At 31.1% G+C, this 23,173-nt stretch overlaps 3 protein-coding genes across 4 annotated transcripts in view; 1 reads left to right on the forward strand and 2 right to left on the reverse strand.

Moving 5' to 3' along the window:
- The first annotated feature begins 22 nt into the window (after positions 1-22).
- Positions 23-11,139, forward strand: LOC144854786 (microtubule-associated protein RP/EB family member 1-like). 2 transcript variants are annotated; one of them, XM_078712769.1, is made up of 8 exons: positions 23-155; positions 2,441-2,575; positions 3,494-3,639; positions 3,894-4,086; positions 4,569-4,669; positions 4,895-5,047; positions 5,799-5,891; positions 8,261-11,139. In XM_078712769.1, the coding sequence occupies exons 2-7, from the start codon at positions 2,455-2,457 to the stop codon at positions 5,886-5,888; spliced, it is 804 nt and encodes a 267-aa protein (XP_078568895.1). In that variant the 5' UTR covers positions 23-155; positions 2,441-2,454; the 3' UTR covers positions 5,889-5,891; positions 8,261-11,139. The 2 variants fall into 2 exon arrangements, with proteins under 2 accessions (XP_078568895.1, XP_078568894.1); XM_078712768.1 differs by lacking the exon at positions 5,799-5,891 and having other exon boundaries at positions 24-155.
- A 1,137-nt stretch (positions 11,140-12,276) lies between these two features.
- Positions 12,277-19,301, reverse strand: LOC144854775 (voltage-gated purine nucleotide uniporter SLC17A9-like). The gene is made up of 9 exons (XM_078712753.1): positions 19,132-19,301; positions 18,637-18,763; positions 18,256-18,475; positions 17,192-17,291; positions 16,339-16,578; positions 16,048-16,144; positions 15,791-15,913; positions 15,229-15,400; positions 12,277-14,811 (listed from the first exon to the last, which is right to left on the reverse strand). Exons 1-9 carry the CDS (start codon positions 19,293-19,295, stop codon positions 14,642-14,644), a joined length of 1,413 nt encoding a protein of 470 aa, XP_078568879.1. The 5' UTR covers positions 19,296-19,301; the 3' UTR covers positions 12,277-14,641.
- The window catches only part of LOC144854787 (myb/SANT-like DNA-binding domain-containing protein 4), a 125,689-nt gene continuing 114,792 nt past the window's right edge, over positions 12,277-23,173 (reverse strand). The window contains exon 3 of the mRNA XM_078712771.1: positions 12,277-13,007. Within this exon, the coding sequence (XP_078568897.1) occupies positions 12,996-13,007 (12 nt within the window). The 3' untranslated portion in view covers positions 12,277-12,995. The remainder of the gene's footprint in view (positions 13,008-23,173) is intronic.

Raw genomic sequence — 23,173 nt, forward strand, 5'->3', positions numbered from 1 at the left:
ATTTACGTCATGTGACTTATAAGCAACCTGATTCCAATTGCGCATGTCCAAACGAAACTGCTGAAATAATTTGAACTTTCAACTTTTTCACCGCCGCCCCGTCTTTCGACCAGCAGAGAAATTGACAGAAAAATCTTAATAAAGTATTGTTTTTGGTAAGGATTGTCCAGAGAAATAATACTTACTTAATTACAAATACTGATACTTCATTTTCAGTCATGACATTATGTTCTAGAGTTATTTAATTCGCTGATTGTGGTTTAATTTGTTAATAATTTATGACCAACTCAGGTGGTAAGTTTGATGAATCACCGTCACCGACCGGGGTGCATCGTATCGGTGGTGAGGGAAAGCATGCTACTGCTACAGATTCTGACTGCTATATGCGTAGTCATGTCTAGGCCTAGCCTAGAGCTAGCCATAACCTTAGTCATCCACATTTATTATATACAAAACATACACGTCCAGCCTATATATTGCAATTGTATTGCCAGCAGACACATTAAATCTAGTTAATAGAAGTAAAGGCCTAGCGTGCAGCTAGCCTTTTTTTAATTATTATTTTTTTATAATAATTATTTTAATAATAGAAAATACTAGGCCCTAGGCCTGGGCTATATTATTATTAAATCAAATATTTGTCTTCTCCATTTTGTTTGTGTACTCTGAGAAAGAGAATTATTTTTCGGGTTTAGGTTCATCACAGACAGAGAGGCTGGTGGTACCATTATTCACGGCCAGACTCTACTCTACTGTGACATTGTTAATGTTATATATACACGATTTTCGTGCTAAAGAAGCCATATTGCAGAGATGACAAATAGTCAAGACCAGTCTAGCGTAAAAAAAAAAATAACATGTTATTTATTTTATACAGTGTCAGTAGCGTTTTCAGGGGATTTAAGGACATCATCTAAATCATAGATATTATTAACATAACATTTTCTTTATTAAATTCATTACCATATTTATTGAGGTAGCATACTCTCTGCATTTCACTCAGTTTCTGAGCGCTTCATATATTCCTCTATTTTGTTTCAAGTTACACATGTTACAGATTACCACACTACAGTATTTCTGGTGTCTGTGTATTACAGAATTCATCTATTTTAATTGGGTTTGAGAAAATGTCTGATGGCATTGTCCTATAATGGCATGTTGTTGCCGTAAGCTGTAAAATTCAGAACAATAGGCTAAAACTTGCAAGCAACGTCATGAAGAACAAGCCTGCCAATGGACTCTGCTACCGTGAATAATGGGATTGTCTTAGAGTAGCCAGGCTTGAACATTCCAATGCACTACTATTGGTAGCACATGTTGCCTTGCTTTCATAGATCTTTCATTCAGTCCATTGATTCCACTCTATGATTGTTGCCATTTGTAGACAATCTTCTCTTTAGTTAGCATCGCAGCGTATTCTTCTGTGAAAGGAAAGGTGTGTTAACTTGTAATTGCGTGTTGTTTCTTTGATATTGTTTGGAATTATAGCATTGCAGTTGGTAAATCTCAGTGTTTATATTCATTGTTTTATTATAATAAAAATATTATTTTGATAGTTCTGTAATTAGTAATTAGGACCTGTATATGTGTCGTTGATCGTCAGGACCTACTGTAAAATCAACCACAATTGTGCAGGGGAATTGTGTATGTAATATTATGCCAATGTTGCCACATAATGAATTAGTATTATGTTACTACTGTACTGTAGTTCTTAGTGCATAGCTTGTTGCAAATCAACTCTTATTAGTATATTTAGGACTTGAGTCACTGTATATTCCTTAATTGAATTTGTTAAGTCCAGTTGGAAATATTTGGCCACATGTAAATTATGCAAATTTGTATGTTAGGATTCAACCAATCAGTGACATGACATATGTGGTTATTTTTCAAGGTAATGAAAGGGATAGTCTGTTCAGGAAGTTAAAGGAAAATGGATGTACCAGATCTTTAACAGGATATTTAATATCTTGTTACAGTATGAACTTAATATTATTAAGTTCATACTACACATGTAATAATGTGTGTAGTGTGCAGCTAAAACAGTGTGAACTATATAAAGTACTCTACAGGTACTTGCTTGCGGTTGAGCAAGGACACCCAGGACAGAAAAAAACGATAATTGATTGTAATAAATAAATAAGCATAATTTCATGGCAGACAGTTACTCTTAATTGTTACTTGTGGCATGTCATTTTTAAGTCATTGTACCTTAGGTAGCATGTATACATTTGTACAGAACTGTGCTATCGGTTTCACTGCCTTATTTCAATCTGAGACTGTGTATTATTGTTTTGTAACAGAAATTGGTTGGGGGTGGCGGAGAAGGAGATGTGGGGCAATGTCCTCATCCAGTAGCCATCCTCATTCAAACCAGAGGGATTAATTGGGTTTCTTGATATATTTTTTTCTTGACTTTATTGATTTCTATTTTTGCCTACAGGACTTTAAGATAAAATGGCTGTGAATGTATATTCAACGAACTGTATGGCAGATAACCTAAGTAGACAAGACATGTTACATTGGATCAACTCATCATTAGGGTTATTCTACTCAAAAATTGAACAAATGTCATCAGGTTAGTATTATAAATCTGTTTACAAACTTTATATGACAAAAAAATGTGATGTGCCCATATATGGACATGATGATGTCATATTACTACCATATTTTGGCACATCACTACCATATTTGAGAACATAACACTTTTTTGTCACATAATCTTTGATAGTGTAGACCGAGCTTTAGATGCATTGTTCTAGAAAACTCTATCAATAGCTACAATTAGCAACTGATGGTAATTGGTGACTTAAAATGATTGAAGGCATATTAATACTGGAATACTATATTAAAATGCCGTCTCTGCTGTGTACTGTAGGTACTATGGGGATTAGTAGGCACTCCATACTAGAGGGGATCAGCTCCCATGGGTTGTCAAGTCACTATGGGGATTAGTAGGCACTCCATACTAGAGGGGATCAGCTCCCATGGGTTGTCAAGTCATTAATGCCATAATAAGGATTAGGTATAGTTTCCTAGCGTATTATTAAATTAATATTATTAACTAAACGTTTATTGAACTAAATTGAACACATATAGTACTGTAGTACAGATAGAAAGGGGACAATTTTAACCAACAAAGCTGCTAAACCTTATAATATGTTGTATGATGGTTGTGTTTAGTTCTATTCAACATGCCAGTTTTAAAACTGTCCTTATACTGTATCAGCTTCTCACAACTACTATGCAAAGCTGTTCCAAATGCCAAATACAGTTGTGGTTCTTCACAAAATATTACAGAGAAACAAAACCAATCATCTGATGATTTTAATTAGCTTTAGTGTTTTCTATATGGTTGCACACTGCAGTTTTACAATAATAAAATCAATTTTTTATACATACAGTATATATTTACAATGATCTTAATGAATGGTTTTTTTCTTATTATTAAAAAACAAAAAAAGTTTTGAAATGTGACTTACTTTCTAACTTGCAGGGTCTGCTTACTGTCAATTTATGGACATGTTGTTTCCACGTACAGTGCAAATGAAGAAGGTGAAATTTAATGCCAAGCTGGAGCATGAGTTCTTAATTAACTGGAAAGTCTTACAAGGAGCCTTCAAAAAGAATGGTGTGGACAAGGTAGGCTACCCAGTCATTTATTGATGGTTGGCTATCATTGCTATATTTGAGGTATTAAGCGTGGTTTCCACTAGAAGGCAACGCAGCGCTGTATCGACGCAAAGTGCTGTATTGCGTAATCACAAGTGGGAACCGACGACGCAACAGTGAACTTTTATTTCTCAATCTGAAATATTCTGTCCCATTATTGAATATTTACACGTCTAATATTTAATTATATTGCAAACAGTGTGTCATATGTTTATCTTCTTTAGGTGATCCCTGTAGAAAGATTAGTAAAGGCAAAGTTCCAAGATAATTTTGAATTTGTACAGTGGTTTAAAAGGTTCTTTGACGCCAACTACCAGGGACAGGATTATAATCCGGTTGAAGCTAGAGGTGGACAAGACGAACAACAAGTGATTAGGGCTAAAGCACCTGCTAGGAAGGCAGTTCCAGTTGCAGGAGGTTAGAATCATTGCAAATTTATAAGCCTTTAATATATATTATGTCATTTGAATATTTAATATTTTATGTGTTGTACTGTATGTATGTTTTATTGAGGGCCCTGAATGATCAGTTCTATTTGGAACTGGATAGGCTACCCTCAGTAAAGATGGTAATAAATGAAAAAAAATAAATAAATAAAAAGACTCTATTTCTTACCTGCCAACTTGGCTACCAATTTTACTAAATGCCAATTTGCAATTTATATTTGTTGAAACTATGTTTATACAAATTTTATTCTAAATGTTTTTTATACAATCAGTGCAATAGGAGACCTACTAGATAGTGATTTAGTTCGCTTTTTAGGAATCCTGTCTTGTGTGATGTTTTCTTGTTCTTTGTCCACGTTTTTTTATATTGAATTTTATGAAGACAAAATAAATTAAATGAAACTATAGGTTTGTCTTGACTGGTCTGATTCTTGTTTTTATTGATCTCAATAGGAAAGCCAAAGAAAGGCCCACAGACAACGATGCGTATGACAGCGGCATCACCCAAAGCTACTATAAAAGACAATGCAAAATTAGTTGAAATCCAGCATGAGGTAAGCTAAACTGGTTTTTCAATATATACAGTATATAAGCTCACAGGTTCTTAAGATAATTTTTGTCTATTACGTGACTAGCTTACCTGGATAAACCGATATATAGGCTGTTCCCCTTCGAGGAGAGAACATATTGAAAAGTAAAAATATCCTTAGTACTCCCCTCTAAGTTTATTTCATTTATAGTAATATTTGAATTGGTAAAATGACAACTTTTCATTACAGGTTGACGAGTTAAAATTAACTGTTGACGGACTAGAAAAAGAAAGAGATTTTTACTTCAACAAACTGAGAAACATTGAAGTAATTTGCCAAGAATTTGAAAATACAGATCATGACGGGATAAACCGAATATTGCAAATTTTATACGCTACAGAGGTAGAGTATTTTTAGTTTTCTATTTGACTTCCATTTTTATTATACTTTGGTAATATTTTTGTACAGTAGAACTCCTCCTTTGGGACTCCCCATGTGAAATGGTGAGGGGCAGTATATGTTTCCCCAATAGGGATTCTTATATGCCTATTGCATTAAACAGTTTTTCAATTCATTTTTGATCATCTAGAAGTATTCATTCAACATTTACGTAAGGTTTATTACTTGATAGCTTGATTTCGCAACGTCATTGAACAATGCATGACTGGAAGGGTTTGGCAGCAAATGTCACAACGTGTCGTGACGTTTGCTGCCAAACCCTTCCCACCATGCATCGCATACGCTATTTGCAATAAACCTTATTAAAGCCTTGCTATTCAATTTACTTTGTTAACACCATGTGTCTAAACCTTGTCTGATTTTTTCAGCACTCCTTTTTTTGTCATACAAAAATAAATTAAACCTTTTTATAACAATTGTCAAAATTACAATTTAAATAAATTGTTATTTGTTACCACAAATGGGTTATTTATAATAGATCATTTGGGATCAATAAGTTTGTTATTGTTTGTAAATTTATCATTGAAATTTTCATGAATTATTATAAAATTGAACAATTTTCTGGTTAAATACTTTAAATTAAATCAACATTATTTCAGTACCTTAACAGTATCCTTTTGTGTTGTTGTTGTCTAATATTAATGGGTTATGGGTTCTGTTGTGTTTTCTATAAAATCAATGCTGCCCTCTTTAGGATGGATTTGCAGCACCAGACGAGTTCGAGGATGATGATTCAGATGCATTCCCAGAACTTGGAGATCCAATAGACGACTATAGTTACTGACAGGTCCACTATCTATGCTTGCTTTTGTATAGTAGTTACTGACAGGTCCACCATCTATGCTTGCTTTTTAGTCAATCTGTTTTTTTTTTTAGGTGATCATTTAGAATAAAATGATCACCTATTGTTATTGTATAAAATCTTTATTATTATTTTTTTTTTTATTATTTTTTTTCTTTTTATTGTTTCTGTACACTATTTTGTGTAACAATTATCTGAAAAAGTTTAATGTCAATGATTACAAAAATTTCAGAATATCTTTCAAATAATACAACTTAATCCTAATAAGCTTTCCAGCGTGATCACTCATCCGTGACGACATTTATACGCCATTTTGCGAAATCACATTATCAATCATATCTCCATAATTCATTATCACATATTAATGAAATTCACTACACGTAAACTTCAGATCAAGGGTAAAAATATTAGCAAATAAAAACGCACGCACACGTAGGTTCATGCGCGTGATATCGCGCGTTAAAAATTTAAAACGCTCAAAATTAAGTTTTGATCAATTTAGAGCATGAATTAGGCCATTTGCGTGTTTCCAAAAATTACTGCGCAAAAATGCGTTTTTGCGCGCGCGATACTTAAAAAGCGTAAAAAATATGAATTTTTTTTACAAATCTCATTCTACTCACCATCCTTAGTACATTCACCAAATTTGAGTCAGTTCCGACTTAAAATAACGCTATACGAGCACGTTAAAAATGACAAAATGCGCACATTTATTTTACAAAAGTTCTGAAAATGGTGAAAAATAGGTCTTTTTTAAAATGAAAATAATTCTTCAGAATGCAAGATGACCCCCGATTTTTTTAACTTATTCTGGAAGCCATTGAGTTGTAGATATGAATTCATGTACACATTTTACGTACAAAATGTTTTGACGTCATCAAATGGCCACTTGAATTTAAAAATTAGGATTTGTTATCTTTTTGTGTAGATTATCACATTCAACAGAGCGCATCTTGGTTATGTGTGCTCGAATTTCGCACAACTTTCAGTATGTGCTTGCTTAATTAATTATCTTTATCATGAGTTGACACTATCTTCATTTTAATGACGTCATCACGCGTAAAAACTTGAATAACGTAGTTCGTGTAATTTCACCTTCGCAGTAAATTTGAATATCTTACAGCTCTTCAGAATTGAAGGTTACCTTGATGATTATAATTTATTATGAAAGCTGATGAAATGTAGATATTAATTCATATAAAAATTAAGCCTATCGGATGTTGTGACGTTAACATATGGCCAGTTGAAGTGAAAAAGTAGTTTTTTCATATTTTTCGTCAAAGTTATACACAATTCAAAGAGCGCGCACAGCGCTTCTACGTGCCAAATTTTTTTCCAAATCTTATAGTTTTTTGCTCAATTAATTATCTTTCGAAATTGTCATCTTAAAGTTTAGTTTGATAACGTCATCATGCCAAAAAATTAGAACATGTGTCCCGTAATTTCACCTATGCTACACTGTATATAGATATACAGTATATACTGTACATATTGTATATGGCATATAGGCACAACTCAGCACTATAAGCATATAATAGGATCGTATGTTAACGTACGTGCATGTTTAAAAAAAAATTAATTTCAGTAAAATGATAAAAATGATCACCTATAATTCGTCAAAGTGACGAATTAAATTCTAGTTTTAAATTGTTATTTCAGTGGAATGTTTTTTGTGGACATTTTTGTTTTTTATAATTTTAAATCTTCAAAGTAATATGCATAGCATGTGATTCATGCTAGTGATATTTTATACATATTTTATATTTACCACCAGTACTGTAGGTTTATAAGTATACATGTACCATATTTGTTTATGCATTTATAGTAGTACCCAGGACTAAATATTGTAAATATGCTTCCTCTATATCTATAAGCCTAAGTGTCTACTCTATCAACTTTATGTGACAAAAAAATGTGATGTGCCCATATATATATATCATTTAACAGTTGGCAATGTATACATTTTTGTAAACTTTTAAAGTTGCATATTTTTATACTCATGGGTTATTATTGGTATACCCGTTTTCATCACCTACTGTGTATGTAAATATACTTTTTTAAATGTATTTTCGGTATAATAAAATACACTATTATTTTTTATTTATTAGTTTATTTCAAATTATCATTTTGCATGTCATGTTTATATGTACTGAACTTTGTTTTTATCACTTGATATTCTATTTTGTTTGGTATTTCAATATTTTTTGTTTTCATATTAAAGTCATGTCTTTGCCAATCAAGGTATCAATAAATAACTGCTAAAAAATTAGCTACTTCTTCATAATTTTCAATCTGTCATTCTATGTTGTATAAAATCTCAATAAAACATTTTTTAAATGTTTTTCTTTATGTAGGATGGTTTTGCAAGGCCTGAAGAGCTGGAGGATGGACAGGGTGAGGTAGAAGGAGAACCAGAATATGAAGGAGAGGTTGAAGAGATTGAAGATGAAGAGGAGACGTACTGATAATATTAAGAATAATAATTCATAGCTATATTTCTTTCTATTGATAACTAATATGTGAACACCATGCTGTGGTTGTTCTGCTCACATAATATTATTCACTGATTATTCATCAAATATAATTGTGGACGGCAGTGCAAATACTAAAAAATAGTTAAAAAGAATAAAATCGCAAAACATGTGTCTTACCTTACCGTTATGCTTTGAATTGCATTATTTCCATTTTGGATGACAAAAAAAAAATCCTAAAAGTATTTAAAGTCCAAATCCAACTGTAAACTCAAACATAGTAACTAGTATGGTCATGTTAGTCACATATATAACTGTAAATAATGGAGCTTTACAGAATTAGAATGTGTTTTAGTAGATTTTACTCCATAAGAATTTCAGGGTGAATATGCTCACAGCATGCCTACTGCTATGCTAAGGGAAAGTAACATTTAAATAATTTTCAGGTGATATTGTATGTAAGTGTGAAATGGCCTTTACCACTATCAGTAGGCTCCTTTTGTGTGTTTTGTAAATTGCTTTTCTGTTCATGTGAATGCATGTTTATTTGAAATATTCACATCACAAGTGTAGTTTTTTTTTTATTCTCTGATTTACGCCAATGTCCTGCCCCTGGGTAGCATATAGTTTATATCTAATTATAATCAAAATATTAACAATAATATGTTTGAACAGTACATAGTACAGTAAAAATATTAAAAACACAATTTTATGTGTACTACAGTATAGTGAAAAATATTAAAAATACATCAATAACCCAATATTTCCATTCAATGTAAATTCAATTAACATACATATATATTACATTTGTTTATGTATGTATGTTAAAATAATAAAAATACAAATAAATTATTATTTATATATATTTATCTTCTTAATTTACTATTTTTTATCCAGATTGAATCTAATGACCTAATATATCAACGCAACTGGAAAATACTAATAGTAGATACAGTACCTCTAGATCAGCTGTTGGCAACATTTCATTAAAAGTTAAACATTTTTCTAAGTATATTATATATATATATATATTTGTTTTGCTCTTAGATTTTTATTTTTACTTATTAGTATAGTACTGTACATAAGCACATTATAAAAATCCCTAATTCTCCTCAAATCTCCATGTTCTATTTGTATACTGTATTGCAAACTTCACAATCTGGTAAATACATAGACATTGCACTATACAAATGTCAGTATTATATGAATGAAATAAAAAAAAAACAGTATACATAAAACATTGATTATGTCCTTGACTGCCCAAGAGATGCTTTTATTCTGAGTATGGTTACTGTATACTATGTGTAGAAATTTATTTGTGTATTTGAAACTTACTTATATATCTGTGTTGACTGCATATTAATTGATGTTACTGTAGTATCATAGTTGTACTTTTATATAACCTGTTGATTGTGAATATTATATTTAAACTTGTTATCTGTAAGTTTTTACTTGATGGTATTAAGGTTGTAATCTCATTGTGTTACGATGCGATGCCCCACACACCAATTGGTGGATGGTTGTACACGAATACCTGAGTTGCACAAATCTTGTAAAATTGTTACATTGGTACAAACAACGTATAAAAGCATTTTTGTGTTATATTGAAAAAAATTAGTAACAAGTGGTAATCTGAGACCTGTAAGGTAACATTGATGTATACATTGATGCACACATCTGTGAATATTTAATGAGTTTTTACATTACGCCATACGTTGTAACTCCTTAGAGATATCCATTTAACAATTTATTGTACGTGTGATCAGGTATTATTATTTTCCTGATACTGGGCTCTTGTATATGTTCAATACACCATAATAATAATGATACCATAATAAGGATTGGAGAATGAAACCCTGTACTTTTGATTGAAACATTTGACAACTTTCACTTTTTTGTAACATCTCATTCTTCAAATATAATATAGTAGAACTTCTCTTTTGGGACATGCTTATTCAGGGGACACTCATACTGTATTAAGTGGAAACTTTCCCATAAAATGAACAAAGGGAAATGTTATGTTTTTAACAGTCCACCAAGTTCCCACTTTTTTTTATCCTGAAGGTGTGTGTGCCTTTTATATGGGTTCTACTGTGTCAATGAGATATTTTGGTGGCATTGCCGCCACACACACAGATTACATACTAAGATAATTATTCTTACATAACATGTTATTTTTATGACTGCATTGTTGAATGTAGCTTGTTAGTTTCAATGTCATTGTCTACCAAGTTCTTCCAATCTATGGTTGTGAACTTATTACCTCTTTTGCTTTTTGCAATAAGTTCTTTGTTTATTCAGCGGTATTTGTTGGCTTATTTCATTGAGAATTTGGTATAGTTGTAGAATTCAATATGTTTCTTTAATCTAATGTAATAGTACAGATATTTTACCCACTAAACTATGGATTACAAATTGTACAGTAGTTAATGCATTGATACATAATGTTGTTCAATATCTACCTAACCCTCATTACATTTCTTGTGAGTAAAACTAAATACCTCTACTGTATATTTACAATGGTCATAAAAAATATATAAAAAATATTGTATACAGTAGTAAGCCTATTGCCTTCATTCACAATGGTGTTTAAATGTTCTATTCTATAAGATGGAATTGGATAGCCCTCAGTGAACCCTAATATAAATGTTTGTTTCGATATTATTATATTATTTGTTATAAATATTAGTATCAAGACATTGCTATTTGCTGTAGATGCAAACTTGGATTTAATCAATAAATCTACTATATGTAAACATTTATATCTTGTTCCTGTTTATTCTTTAAGTTTATCAATATTAAAAATGGATATTTCAACAACATATTCCAATAACCTTCATTGTCTTATTGTAGCAAACATCTGACATTTTGCAAATCTTGTAAAGTATGAGGGTTTCAAAGAATAATTTGAGCTGGTACTACAATCACCTCTTAAGCTTTGTCTACACTATCAAACTTTATGTGCCAAAAAAATGTGATGTGCCCATATATGGACATAATTATGTCATATCACTATCATATTTGGATATATCACTACCATATTTAGGCACATTACACTTGTTTTGTCAAACTAGTTTGATAGTGTAGACAGAGCTTTATAAACTAAGTAATGTTTATAAAAATATACAGAGTAATAATTTGTTTATAAAAGTACTTTATTTAGAAAAAAAAAACAATTGAAAAAGATTCATACATTTTTGTTGTATATTATAATAATGAATACACAAACAACAACATAAAAAATGTAATAGAAATCATAAAACACTGGAAATATTAAGTGATTTAAATATTATTTTAAATCAATATAATGTACAGTACTCTGTACTTAACCTTAACCATTAAAAATAAGTGTTATCCCTGTCCAGATATGTTATACCTGCTTACATTACAATTGTAGCATGCTATATACTCTATGCCTTTGTGTTTTGTTAGCAAAGATATTAGAAACCATGCATTACATGACTATGCAGTGGAAAAGTCAGTCTGCACATGCTCAGAAACACTGTTTGACTCAATAGCTGTGCATATAAACAAGTAATTATATAAATGTACAATGTACCCGGATGTAATAGTATTCACTTTGACCAAAAACTGGATCGAAAAAAACAAAATTTACCTGAAAAAATGTAATGTAAAGCAAAAACTACTTAAATTGTCTCTCAGACAATGGTTTTTGGTTAAAATTAACCGTTTTGTTGTAAACTACAAAAAGGCCTATTTATTTAAGTCCGATTTAATTAATCTTCAATTTTCATCTTTTTGGGGGACAATACATCTTTAATAATAATAGATTATTTAACAAATAATAATCCTTGGTTAAGTGAAAGAATGTTGTGGTCAATGGTTTCAGCACCTCTATGATGTCACACAGTACTAATCCAGATTCTTACTATATTGCATTCATTTATCAACACACAAATATCAATTTATTAAAAATAATTATTTAGAAATAAGTACATTTATACAAAATTGGTATGCATGCATTGAATACCATCTATAATCTATAAAATATATTCAATTATGTTACACCTTAAATACTATGTATATAAAAATAATACACCTCTTATTTTGGAACTTCTCAAAACAAATAAATTTGGATAAAGAGTTTTTGGCCCAAAAATCTCCCATCACCATTTCGAATAATAGGCATTATTACCAGTTGCATTATGTTAAAAAAGTTCCATTTCATTGTAACTACTAACCAGACATTTAAAATCAATATTTTATATGATTTTTGCCTGTTTTTAAATCTGTTTACAAATGGTTAATGGTTGTATTGAATGAATATACAGATGTGAATTTATCATAAATTGCATTCTGTTTACAATAAGGGTTGTAATAATATAAATATCACAGTTGAGAGGTCAATTTATCATAAATATGAATATCATTAACAGAGGTCAATTTATCATAAATATGACCATCATAACTAGAGGTAAATTTATCATAAATATGAATAATAGAGGTCAAATTAAATACCATAATTCATGAGAACCTTGACGAAGCAATCATACGTACTACCCAGTCCATTTACAGTAGTCAAAATCTGATGCTTTATGGCCAGGGAAAATACATTAAATGGTTCTTGTCAACACCATTTAAAATTCTGGGATTTCTGTCATTTCTTTACCAGACTTTAATCACATGCACAACCATGTTTAATAGGTGTACAATTAAAAATAAAGGTTGACAAGTCATAAGTATGTTATATAGATTAAACTTAGCTAGTCCTAGACCATGTTAGGGCTACACTTTTATATCAACATTAAGATATTAATAAAGACATTTACATATTGGCAATGATTTATCATTACAACTAATTTCTTTCTGAACCTTTTCAAGGTTTTACTTTGACGGATGATTTGACTAAAATTTATGTAATAATAAAGTTCATAATTATGATTTGAAAAATTAATAATCATATGACAATGGTGAATAGAATAGTAATGAAACAATACAATTTAAGGAAATATTTATTAACGTGAAATACTTAATATTTAAGGGAAATATCTTTGATGATTAATCAACCACTGATTATCAAATACATTTTTTTTAAACCTCTTAAAAGCAGATTAAAAAAATGCAGTTGGTCAAAACCATAAGGTTCCATAAACTCACAGAAATATATTTGGCCGGAATTGGCCTAATTGTGAGCATTCAGGGACATTGCACAGTTTTTCTCACTCGATTCCTCAACAGACTGTTGGTGGATTCCAGATCAATATACAGTACATATGTTGTAGGAAATCGAAATCTACCTATTCAAAGAGTTAATTGTATCAGAAACTACATCAAATATTTCCCAACTACACTTAATGTATTATAAAAACTTACATAAACACAAACGGCGTTTTCATAACATTATCATTTTCTTAAAGCCTCAGTATATTATACAAAAGATACTTTATACATTTTTAAATAATTCCTCTGGCAAGATTGCACCAATATAATTTATATAATAGTATAATTTATTAAACCATGTGTGTAAAGCACCTTATTTAAATCAGATATATCTCTACGTTTTTATGGAATGATTAAAATAACTAATATGTGTAGTACAGTATACAAAAAAATAGTAGAATATTAATTTGCAAAAACAAATACAGAATCGTGCATGCAAATGTAAAATTGCCAACACTCGAAATTCACCCACAGTGCTCATAAATGCCTGCAAAACCTTTTCTACTGGTTCCATGTTGGAGTTTCAAATTTTAAAGAGGTTTTTTTCTTCATAAATTTGTAAAAAGATAGTACATTAGGTGAACTTCAGCACTTCAGACTGCCAGATTCTCCACTGGGTACATAATTGTTTAATAATAATGAGGTATTTATTAATTTACAATCATTATAATGAATGTAATGAATAAAAACAAATTAATCTATAAAAAGATTAAAAATACAAATAACATAATTGATTAAAGTTACTGTTTCTTTTTAAATACATAATTTCATGCATTGTACAATGTTTAGAAAATGCTGGCAAAATAGAAGTCATGATAAATAATTGCTATATCACATTAGAGAAAAATATAAATCAGTATGTGCAGCACGCTTAGAAATTAAGAAGCTCTTTAAATTAGTACATATACTTACATTTTAATGTGAAAACAAATTTTGGGTAAAATAATGTCACAAGATAATTATATACAGATTAATGAATTGTCCGGTGTTTCATCATTTTGAAGTTTGTAAATATCACTCTTGTCCAATTGAGGTATCTGTACTACTCGGTGGTATACATTCATCTACATTTTAGCTACTTGTTCATATGATACGTTTACCTGTACCAAACAGTACAAATGAAACCAAACCTATAAACACTACACCAGCTGAAGACGTGAAGACCAGAGCCCAGCTATTTGTGTGGTGCAGAATAAAGCCTGCTATGTAAACACCTAAAAAACTTGTTATTGCACCAAAAGTATTCATAATACCTATAAAAAAAGAGAGAGAAACGTTATTGATTTTATGTCTCCAAAGTCTTTTTTACATATATATATCAGGGACTTGTGGTGAAAAATCCAAGGGGTATTAGAAAGATTTGATTGATTTGCAAAAACCAACCAATTATAGGCTTATAGGTGAAAACAATTTCTTTCAGAATATGTAACTTTATTCAGATAACTTGAGAATGAAAATGGCAAAAGTCCAACCAATAATGCTAGAATTGTATCATGTTTTATTTAAAAAAAATTTAAACAGCATCCATGGACCTCCTCCAGTGGTGCCATACATAGTAGACCGTTTAAGTGGAACGAGTTCTGGAATTTGTCTCCACGAGACAATCTAATCTAGGATAATTTAAGGGTAACAAAAGTACTGTTAAAGTGAGAAAGAAGTAGAAAACTTACCAAAAACAAACCCTGAATGTTTAGGAGCTATATCATTAGGATTATTCACTAAACCACCATTTGAAAATGATTGTCCTGAAACTGCTATCATCATTAAAAAGACGCATAATTTAAATGAATTAGAAAAACCAACTACCATTAATGAAACAATCATAGATAGACATGATATACTCTGAAAAAAAAAAAAAAAAATCTATTATCATAAATTGCTCAATTTAAAACAGTAATATAATTCAGTACAATGTCTGAAATTGATTTCTTAATTGGGAAAAAACCCAAGTTTGATGACATTATTTGAACATTTAACTTTGATAACAAACCATAACATTTTACAATTTTCGCTCTCAAATTTATTATTTATTTCTAAAGCTCTATCAAACTAGTTTGACAAAAAAGTGTGATGTGCACAAATATGGTAGTGATATGCCCAATTATGGTAGTGATATGACATCATCATGTCCATACACGGGCACATCACATTTTTTTTGTAACATAAAGTCACAGCCTTATGGGCCACGAAGCCCGAAGAGGTTAGGTAAAGGTCGCAAAGATTTTTTCTTACATGAATCAATTTGCGGGTAAGTCCAACTGAGTATCCATAAGCAATTAGTTTGTCAGCTATCACACCAGAACCCATTGAAAATGGAACAGCTGCCAGCCATGGTAGAACGTTGAATATCCAGGCCTGGGAAAATAATCAATTCATACACAAATGTATTAAAAAGCAACAATAATAATTGATTCATTCAATAAAAAACATAAGGAACACTTTATCAAAATAAAACAAGATTTTAGCAAGTAAAACATTTAAATTTTTACCTTTTCCCCAGGAAAATTTTCTGTGAAAAATGTTGGAAGCCAAAAAAGTAGAATTCCTAAGGCGTAGTTAAGGCAAAAATGACCGGTTAACATAGCCCTGAGGAAAAAAACAAAAAAAATAATGTTATCAGTTGATAATGACCAGTTAACATAGCCCTGAAGAAAAAAACAAAAAAAATGTTGTTATCAGTTGCATAAAGCTCTGTCTATACTATCAAAATTAGCCAACCAATCAAGTTGAGTTCCATGTACAACCCCCACCCCAATTACAAATGTAAACAATTAATTTACCAAAAAGCTTTATGCTTGATTAGTTTCTTCCACTGTATAGGCTCTGATGATGAGCGGAATGATCGTTTCTTCTCTCTACTTGTGCCATTGTGATTTAAAATTATAACTGAAGATTTCTTCAACATGTAGGTACGGACATATACTGCCCAGGCAAGAGCAGCAAGACCAAACACATGAAATACTACATGCCAATCAAATACTTCTAGTAAAACAGATCCTAAACTTCCAGATAAAACAGTTCTGAAAATAAACAAATTAAAATCATTAATTAAAGATATTTTGCAGTTAATTCCCCAACAAATACAACATTTAAGTATACTCTTTTGGTATTAAAGTATTGCATTAATATTTGTTTGAATAGTTGATTAATTTAGAGGATTTAGGAATAATATGGAATAAAATGTTTATTAACACCAATATCAGTACTAAATGCAAAACAAATAAAATTGGCCCAATGCCAAGAATAATGTTGTGCAATTTACAAAATATTGTTTTTAGGAGATAAAATGCAACAATATACATCTTATTATTTATTTGTATGCTTTAGTTTATTTGTTACACTATATAAGTATATAATTTTATATTTAAATCCAGCTACCAATGTAAAAAACATAATTACATAAACATATTATTAATTATTCATTGGCAATATGTTGTTTTTGTTTGATTTTCAACAAATAATACATATATTTCGTTTTAAATAAATATATATAAATGTTGATAGTGGTCAAAATAAGTCTAGAAATAAAGAGCAACATTAACAAAATAGAAAAAAAAACAATTACAATGAGGTCACTGCACAATAATTAAATAGAGAAAAATAAAGGTGGACATTTGATAATAATGTTCTTACCCAGCGTAACCACTTGAGTAAACTATTCCAATTACACGGGAGCGGTCTTCAGGTTGCGCCCTCTTGTACATTAGACTCGTCATTCCAGGATAATGAAATGCTAAATAAAACAACACAAGATCAGTACTGCTATAATTAATAAATAAAAACATGTATTGTAGATAGAGGAGTATTCTATATATTTAAGCTTAGAGTTTGCAAATTTGTTTGTTTTTTATTATTTTTTTTATATGGATGAATCGAAATTGTATTGCTTTAACTACAGTACCTTACTTCTCGTTATGAATTTTGTATTGTATTATTTATATTTTGTATATTATGAAGGAAATAAATGTTACTATGAAATGAAAAAATGAAATAGCATTTTAAATTACAGAAAAGAAAATTTTCATTTCAAAACAGTGATGATAGTTAAAGCATGTGTTGGGACATTTTCATGTACTGTATGATATTTTCATTAATAAATAGGTGATATTGGTATTAGTGGGGTGAGCAGATATTGAACAGCATGTGTTGGGACACTGAAAATCAGAAGCCACTCCTTTTCAAGTAGAATCGTCAACACATGGAACAATCTATACCACACTACAGTACAAGCAGAAAACATAAATGCATTCAAGGATCAACTAAACAAAGACAGAGCAATGGGGGATAAATTTTGCTACCAATTCTAGAAAATACAGAAGAAATGGAGGGCGTTTAAAAGGCATTTGCCTTAATCATGAGCCCGAAGATTCAAGTAAGATTTGCATGTACTGTATGATATTTTCATTAATAAATAGGTGATATGGTATTAGTGGGGTGAGCAGATATTGAACACACAAAGAGTAGTTGGGTTTTTTGCTTCCATCTGCGTAGCAATCTGGAGTTTTTATAATAATAAATACTTTATTTTAACATTAATTTTAAACTTTATTTTCCAGATAATAACATTTTATCCAACGATAGTACTTATTGTGGTTTATAATGTAGTTTTTGATGATAATAATTAATATGGATCAAATTTAATAATATATGTTCTTGTTACAAGTAGAGTGCTTATCTTAAATACTCAACTATCTTACCTTGAGTAACACCCATGAAAAATCTAAGCAATATAAGAAGAAGCATTGTGCTTGATTTATCATCAAAGTAGTATGCTGCTTCTGGTGTAATCAACGTGATGATACCCGTTACCAACATAGCCGCTGAGATCACCTGATCACCGCCGACCTTATCACTGGTATAACCTCCGACAACCTGGGTCAACGTATAACCCCAGAAGAAGCAGCTTAGTACAAGACCCTAAAAAGAAAAACAGTATACAAATTAACATTTTTAACCGGACGAAAAATGCACACACAGGCATAGTTAATTTGCCACAATTTATTTTAAAATGAATACCAATTGAAGTCAAGTTGTTACAGTTGTAAAATAAATGTCACCTACAAACAAAAAACACCTACCGTCTGTGCTTTGTCCCATCCAAATTCGCTGGAAACACTGACCGCACAAACTGGTAAAGCCGTCCTTTGAGCATAAAGCAATGTGGTGCCAATAAATAGTGATATCATCCACTGCCATTGTTCTTTGCTATAAATAAAAGAAAACTATCTAGCTAGAGACCTTATACCTTACTACAGTAGACTACCAACCTATATATCATGTCAACATCTAAATTTTTTTTTTATTTGATATAAAAAACAAAATAAAAAAAAGATATTTAAAAAAATGTAGACTTTGGCATTTACTACTGTCTGCCATGCCAGACCTTCATGATACAGACAGCACATGTAAATACTATTGAATACGTCCATTTACTAAGCCTAGCAGTATTGATGACTAGGCCTAGGCCATATATACATGTCACTGGCATAATCTTTCGCCCGAAAAACAGCTGTGTGTCCCCACAACCTTCATTCTTCGTAGATAATATTAGGAGGCCTAGGGGGCATACTTACTCGTTCCAAACTTCTGATTTTTGCTTCAAGTCATCATTTTCAAGAGTTATTTGAAGGGATGCCACATCATTGGCCTTATGGTTATTTAACAGTTTTTCTTTCTCGGGAACTGAAATGAAGGTACCATCGTCTGCAGAAAAAAGAGCTTGATTTGGGTCCACCATCTTTTAACAACACACACATACTATACGGCGCCCACAAAATATCCACGTTGAAAAAAATCAGACTTGATAATTAAAAATATCTATATGTCGCCCTCTATGCTGGCTGAAAAGTTTGCAAACGCCGGGTGGTTTGTGACACATTAACGTACCGACCTAATTTAACATGATAAAAAACAGCGCGTTACTTACTCAGAGGCCAAAAAACAAATCTGAAATAATATTATCATTATTTGTAATTTTTGTTTATGGTTGTTACAGAATATATATATTATATGTATTTGTTCTTTTCTTTTGGACTCTCTTTATCATGAAAATTAAAGTTGAAGTAAACTAAATTATAACAGGAAAAATTACTCTTCAATCATTTGAATGAAGCTCAAATTAAATCGGATAGGCCCTAATTAGGCCACTAAATCGTTGTCGAATATGAAGAATATGTTACATTCGTTACATAAGAAATAATGCTTGAAAAATAATGTTGATACTGTATCTGGTATTGTTCTCTTGTCTTGGCGATGATTTTCAAGAAATTAAGCTGGTGATGGATTTCTGAAGGGTGCTCAATTATTGATCATCATTAGTCTGGCTTCCATATTGGAAACACGCAAGCCTCGCTACCACGTCAAGGTTGATGATCACAGCGAGGACTTACCTGTGGTTGGTTCCATGTCAAAAACTGTATCTTACTGTTTTTTTCTGCAATTCCATCCTTCATCCAGTATCCAAGTGCCGCACAGGCATCTGTTAGATGGGCTGGTCCGGATGTCTGTTAATTGTAAAATTGAGGTTAGTAGTAAACTTACCTTTGATTGTCCTTCCATTAAAAAAACTCTACCTTCTAATGTGTTTGTCCTGATTTCTACCCTGAATGTCCAGTAGGCCTATCCAAGTACTGCACATGTATCTTGGATGGTCCTGACCCAGGTGGGCTGGTCTGGATATAATCTGCTATGCCAGCTATTATAAGTATATATAAATGTTGAAACCTGCTTAAGAAAAACTATAGTTACCAGTAGGGAAAACTTACAATACCAATGCCATCTTACACATTTCCAAAAAAATAACGAATATAAAATGTATTAAAACCTAAACCTGTATATTCTTAGCTACACTTAAGATATCTTAGCTACACACACAACCTGCAGTGAACATTTACAATACAAAAATATAATGCCACCTTACACATTATATAAAATACATTTACTAAAATAACCTGATTTGAAGTGCATTGCAACTTAAACCTGTATATTCTTAGCTACACATAACCTGCAGTGAACATTTTTTATACCAAGATAATGAATTTACTAAAATAACCTGATTTGAAGTGCATTGCAACTTAAACCTGTAGATTCTTAGCTACACATAACCTGCAGTGAACATTTTTTATACCAAGATAATGAATTTACTAAAAAATAACCTGATTTAAGTGCATTGCAACTTAAACCTGTAGATTCTTAGCTACACACAACCTGCAGTGAAAATTTATAATACCAAGATAATGAATTTACTAAAAATAACCTGATTTGAAGTGCATTGCAACTTAAACCTGTATATTCTTAGCTACACATAACCTGCAGTGAACATTTATAATACCAAGATAATGAATTTACTAAAATAACCTGATTTGAAGTGCATTGCAACTTAAACCTGTAGATTCTTAGCTACACACAACCTGCAGTGAACATTTTTTATACCAAGATAATGAATTTACTAAAAATAACCTGATTTGAAGTGCATTGCAACTTAAACCTGTATATTCTTAGCTACACGCATATCTCCAGGTAAAATTTACATTACCAAGATATAATGCCATACATACACATTATATAGGATAATTTACAAAAAAGTAACCTGATTTGAAATGCATTGAAACCTGTATATTCTTAGTAATACTTAACTACACACATACCTGCATAGAAAAGCTTACAATACCAAGATATAATGCCACCTTACACATTAATATAATAAATTACAACAAATATTTAAAATTATTTGAAACGCACTGAAACTTAAACCTCTAACTTTCTTAGCTACACTTAATATAGTATACCTTAGCAACACACACACACACACCTGCAGAGAAAAGCTTACAATACCAAGATATAATGCCACCTTACACATTAATATAATAAATTACAACAAATATTTAAAATTATTTGAAACGCACTGAAACTTAAACCTCTAACTTTCTTAGCTACACTTATACAGTATACCTTAGCAACACACATACCTGTAGAGAAAACGCAAACAAATTATACCTTACCTGTGTTTAGTTAGATTTGTATCTGTAGGTGCATATATGCTATCTGAAATGAGTAATAGTAAAGAACAATTATTATGTGCAGGTTGAGTTGTATGCTTACCTGTGATTGGTTCCAACAGTCTGGCATCGGTATGTCCATATCTGAAATATGAAAATATAAAGAAATTGAATTATACCATTGCATAGGCTTTGATGTTTCTTACCTGTGATTGGTTCCAACAGCCTTGCATCGGTATGTCCATATCTGAAATAGGAAAATATAAAGAAATTTAATTATACCATTGCTTAGGCTTTGATGTTTCTTACTTGTGATTGGTTCCAACATTCTTGCATCGGTATGTCCATATCTGAAAACGGAAAATATAAAGAAATTTAATTATACCATTGCATAGGCTTTGATATTTCTTACCTGTGATTGGTTCCAACAGCCTTGCATCGGTATGTCCATATCTGAAATATGAAAATATAAAGAAATTGAATTATACCATTGCATAGGCTTTGATGTTTCTTACCTGTGATTGGTTCCAACAGCCTTGCATCGGTATGTCCATATCTGAAAAGGGAAAATATAAAGAAATTTAATTATACCATTGCATAGGCTTTGATGTTTCTTACCTGTGATTGGTTCGAACAGCCTTGCATCGGTATGTCCATATCTGAAATAGGAAAATATAAAGAAATTTAATTGTACCATTACTTAGGCTTTGATGTTTCTTACCTGTGATTGGTTCCAACAGCCTTGCATTGGTATGTCCATATCTGAAAAGGGAAAATATGAAAAAAAAATTATTATTATACCATTGCATAGGATTTGATATTTCTTACCTGTGATTGGTTCCAACAGTCTTGCATCGGTATGTCCTTATCTGAAAAAGGAAAACATAAAGAAATTTAATTGTACCATTGCATACGCCTTGATGTTTCTTACCTGTGATTGGTTCCAACAGTCTTGCATCGGTATGTCCATATCTGAAAAGGGAAAATATAAAGAAATTTAATTATACCATTGCATACGCCTTGATGTTTCTTACCTGTGATTGGTTCCAACAGTCTTGAATCGGTATGTCCATATCTGAAAAGGGAAAATATAAAGAAATTTAATTATACCATTGCATAGCCTTTGATATTTCTTACCTGTGATTGGTTCCAACAGCCTTGCATCGGTATGTCCATATCTGAAAAGGGAAAATATAAAGAAATTTAATTATACCATTGCATAGACTTGATATTTCTTACCTGTGATTGGTCCCAACAGTCTTGCATCGGTATGTCCATATCTGAAAAAGGAAAATATAAAGACATTTAATTATACCATTGCATACGCCTTGATGTTTCTTACCTGGGATTGGTTCGAACAGCCTTGCATCGGTATGTCCATATCTGAAATAGGAAAATATAAAGAAATTTAATTATACCATTGCATAGGCTTTGATATTTCTTACCTGTGATTGGTTCCAACAGCCTTGCATTGGTATGTCCATATCTGAAAAGGGAAAATATGAAAAAAAAATTATTATTATACCATTGCATAGGCTTTGATGTTTCTTACCTGTGATTGGTTCCAACAGTCTTGCATCAGTATGTCCATATCTGAAAATGGAAAATATAAAGAAAT

The sequence above is a fragment of the Antedon bifida genome, chromosome 10 (genome assembly GCF_963402885.1).
Source record: "Antedon bifida chromosome 10, ecAntBifi1.1, whole genome shotgun sequence".
In the NCBI taxonomy this organism is placed as follows: Eukaryota; Metazoa; Echinodermata; class Crinoidea; order Comatulida; family Antedonidae; genus Antedon; species Antedon bifida.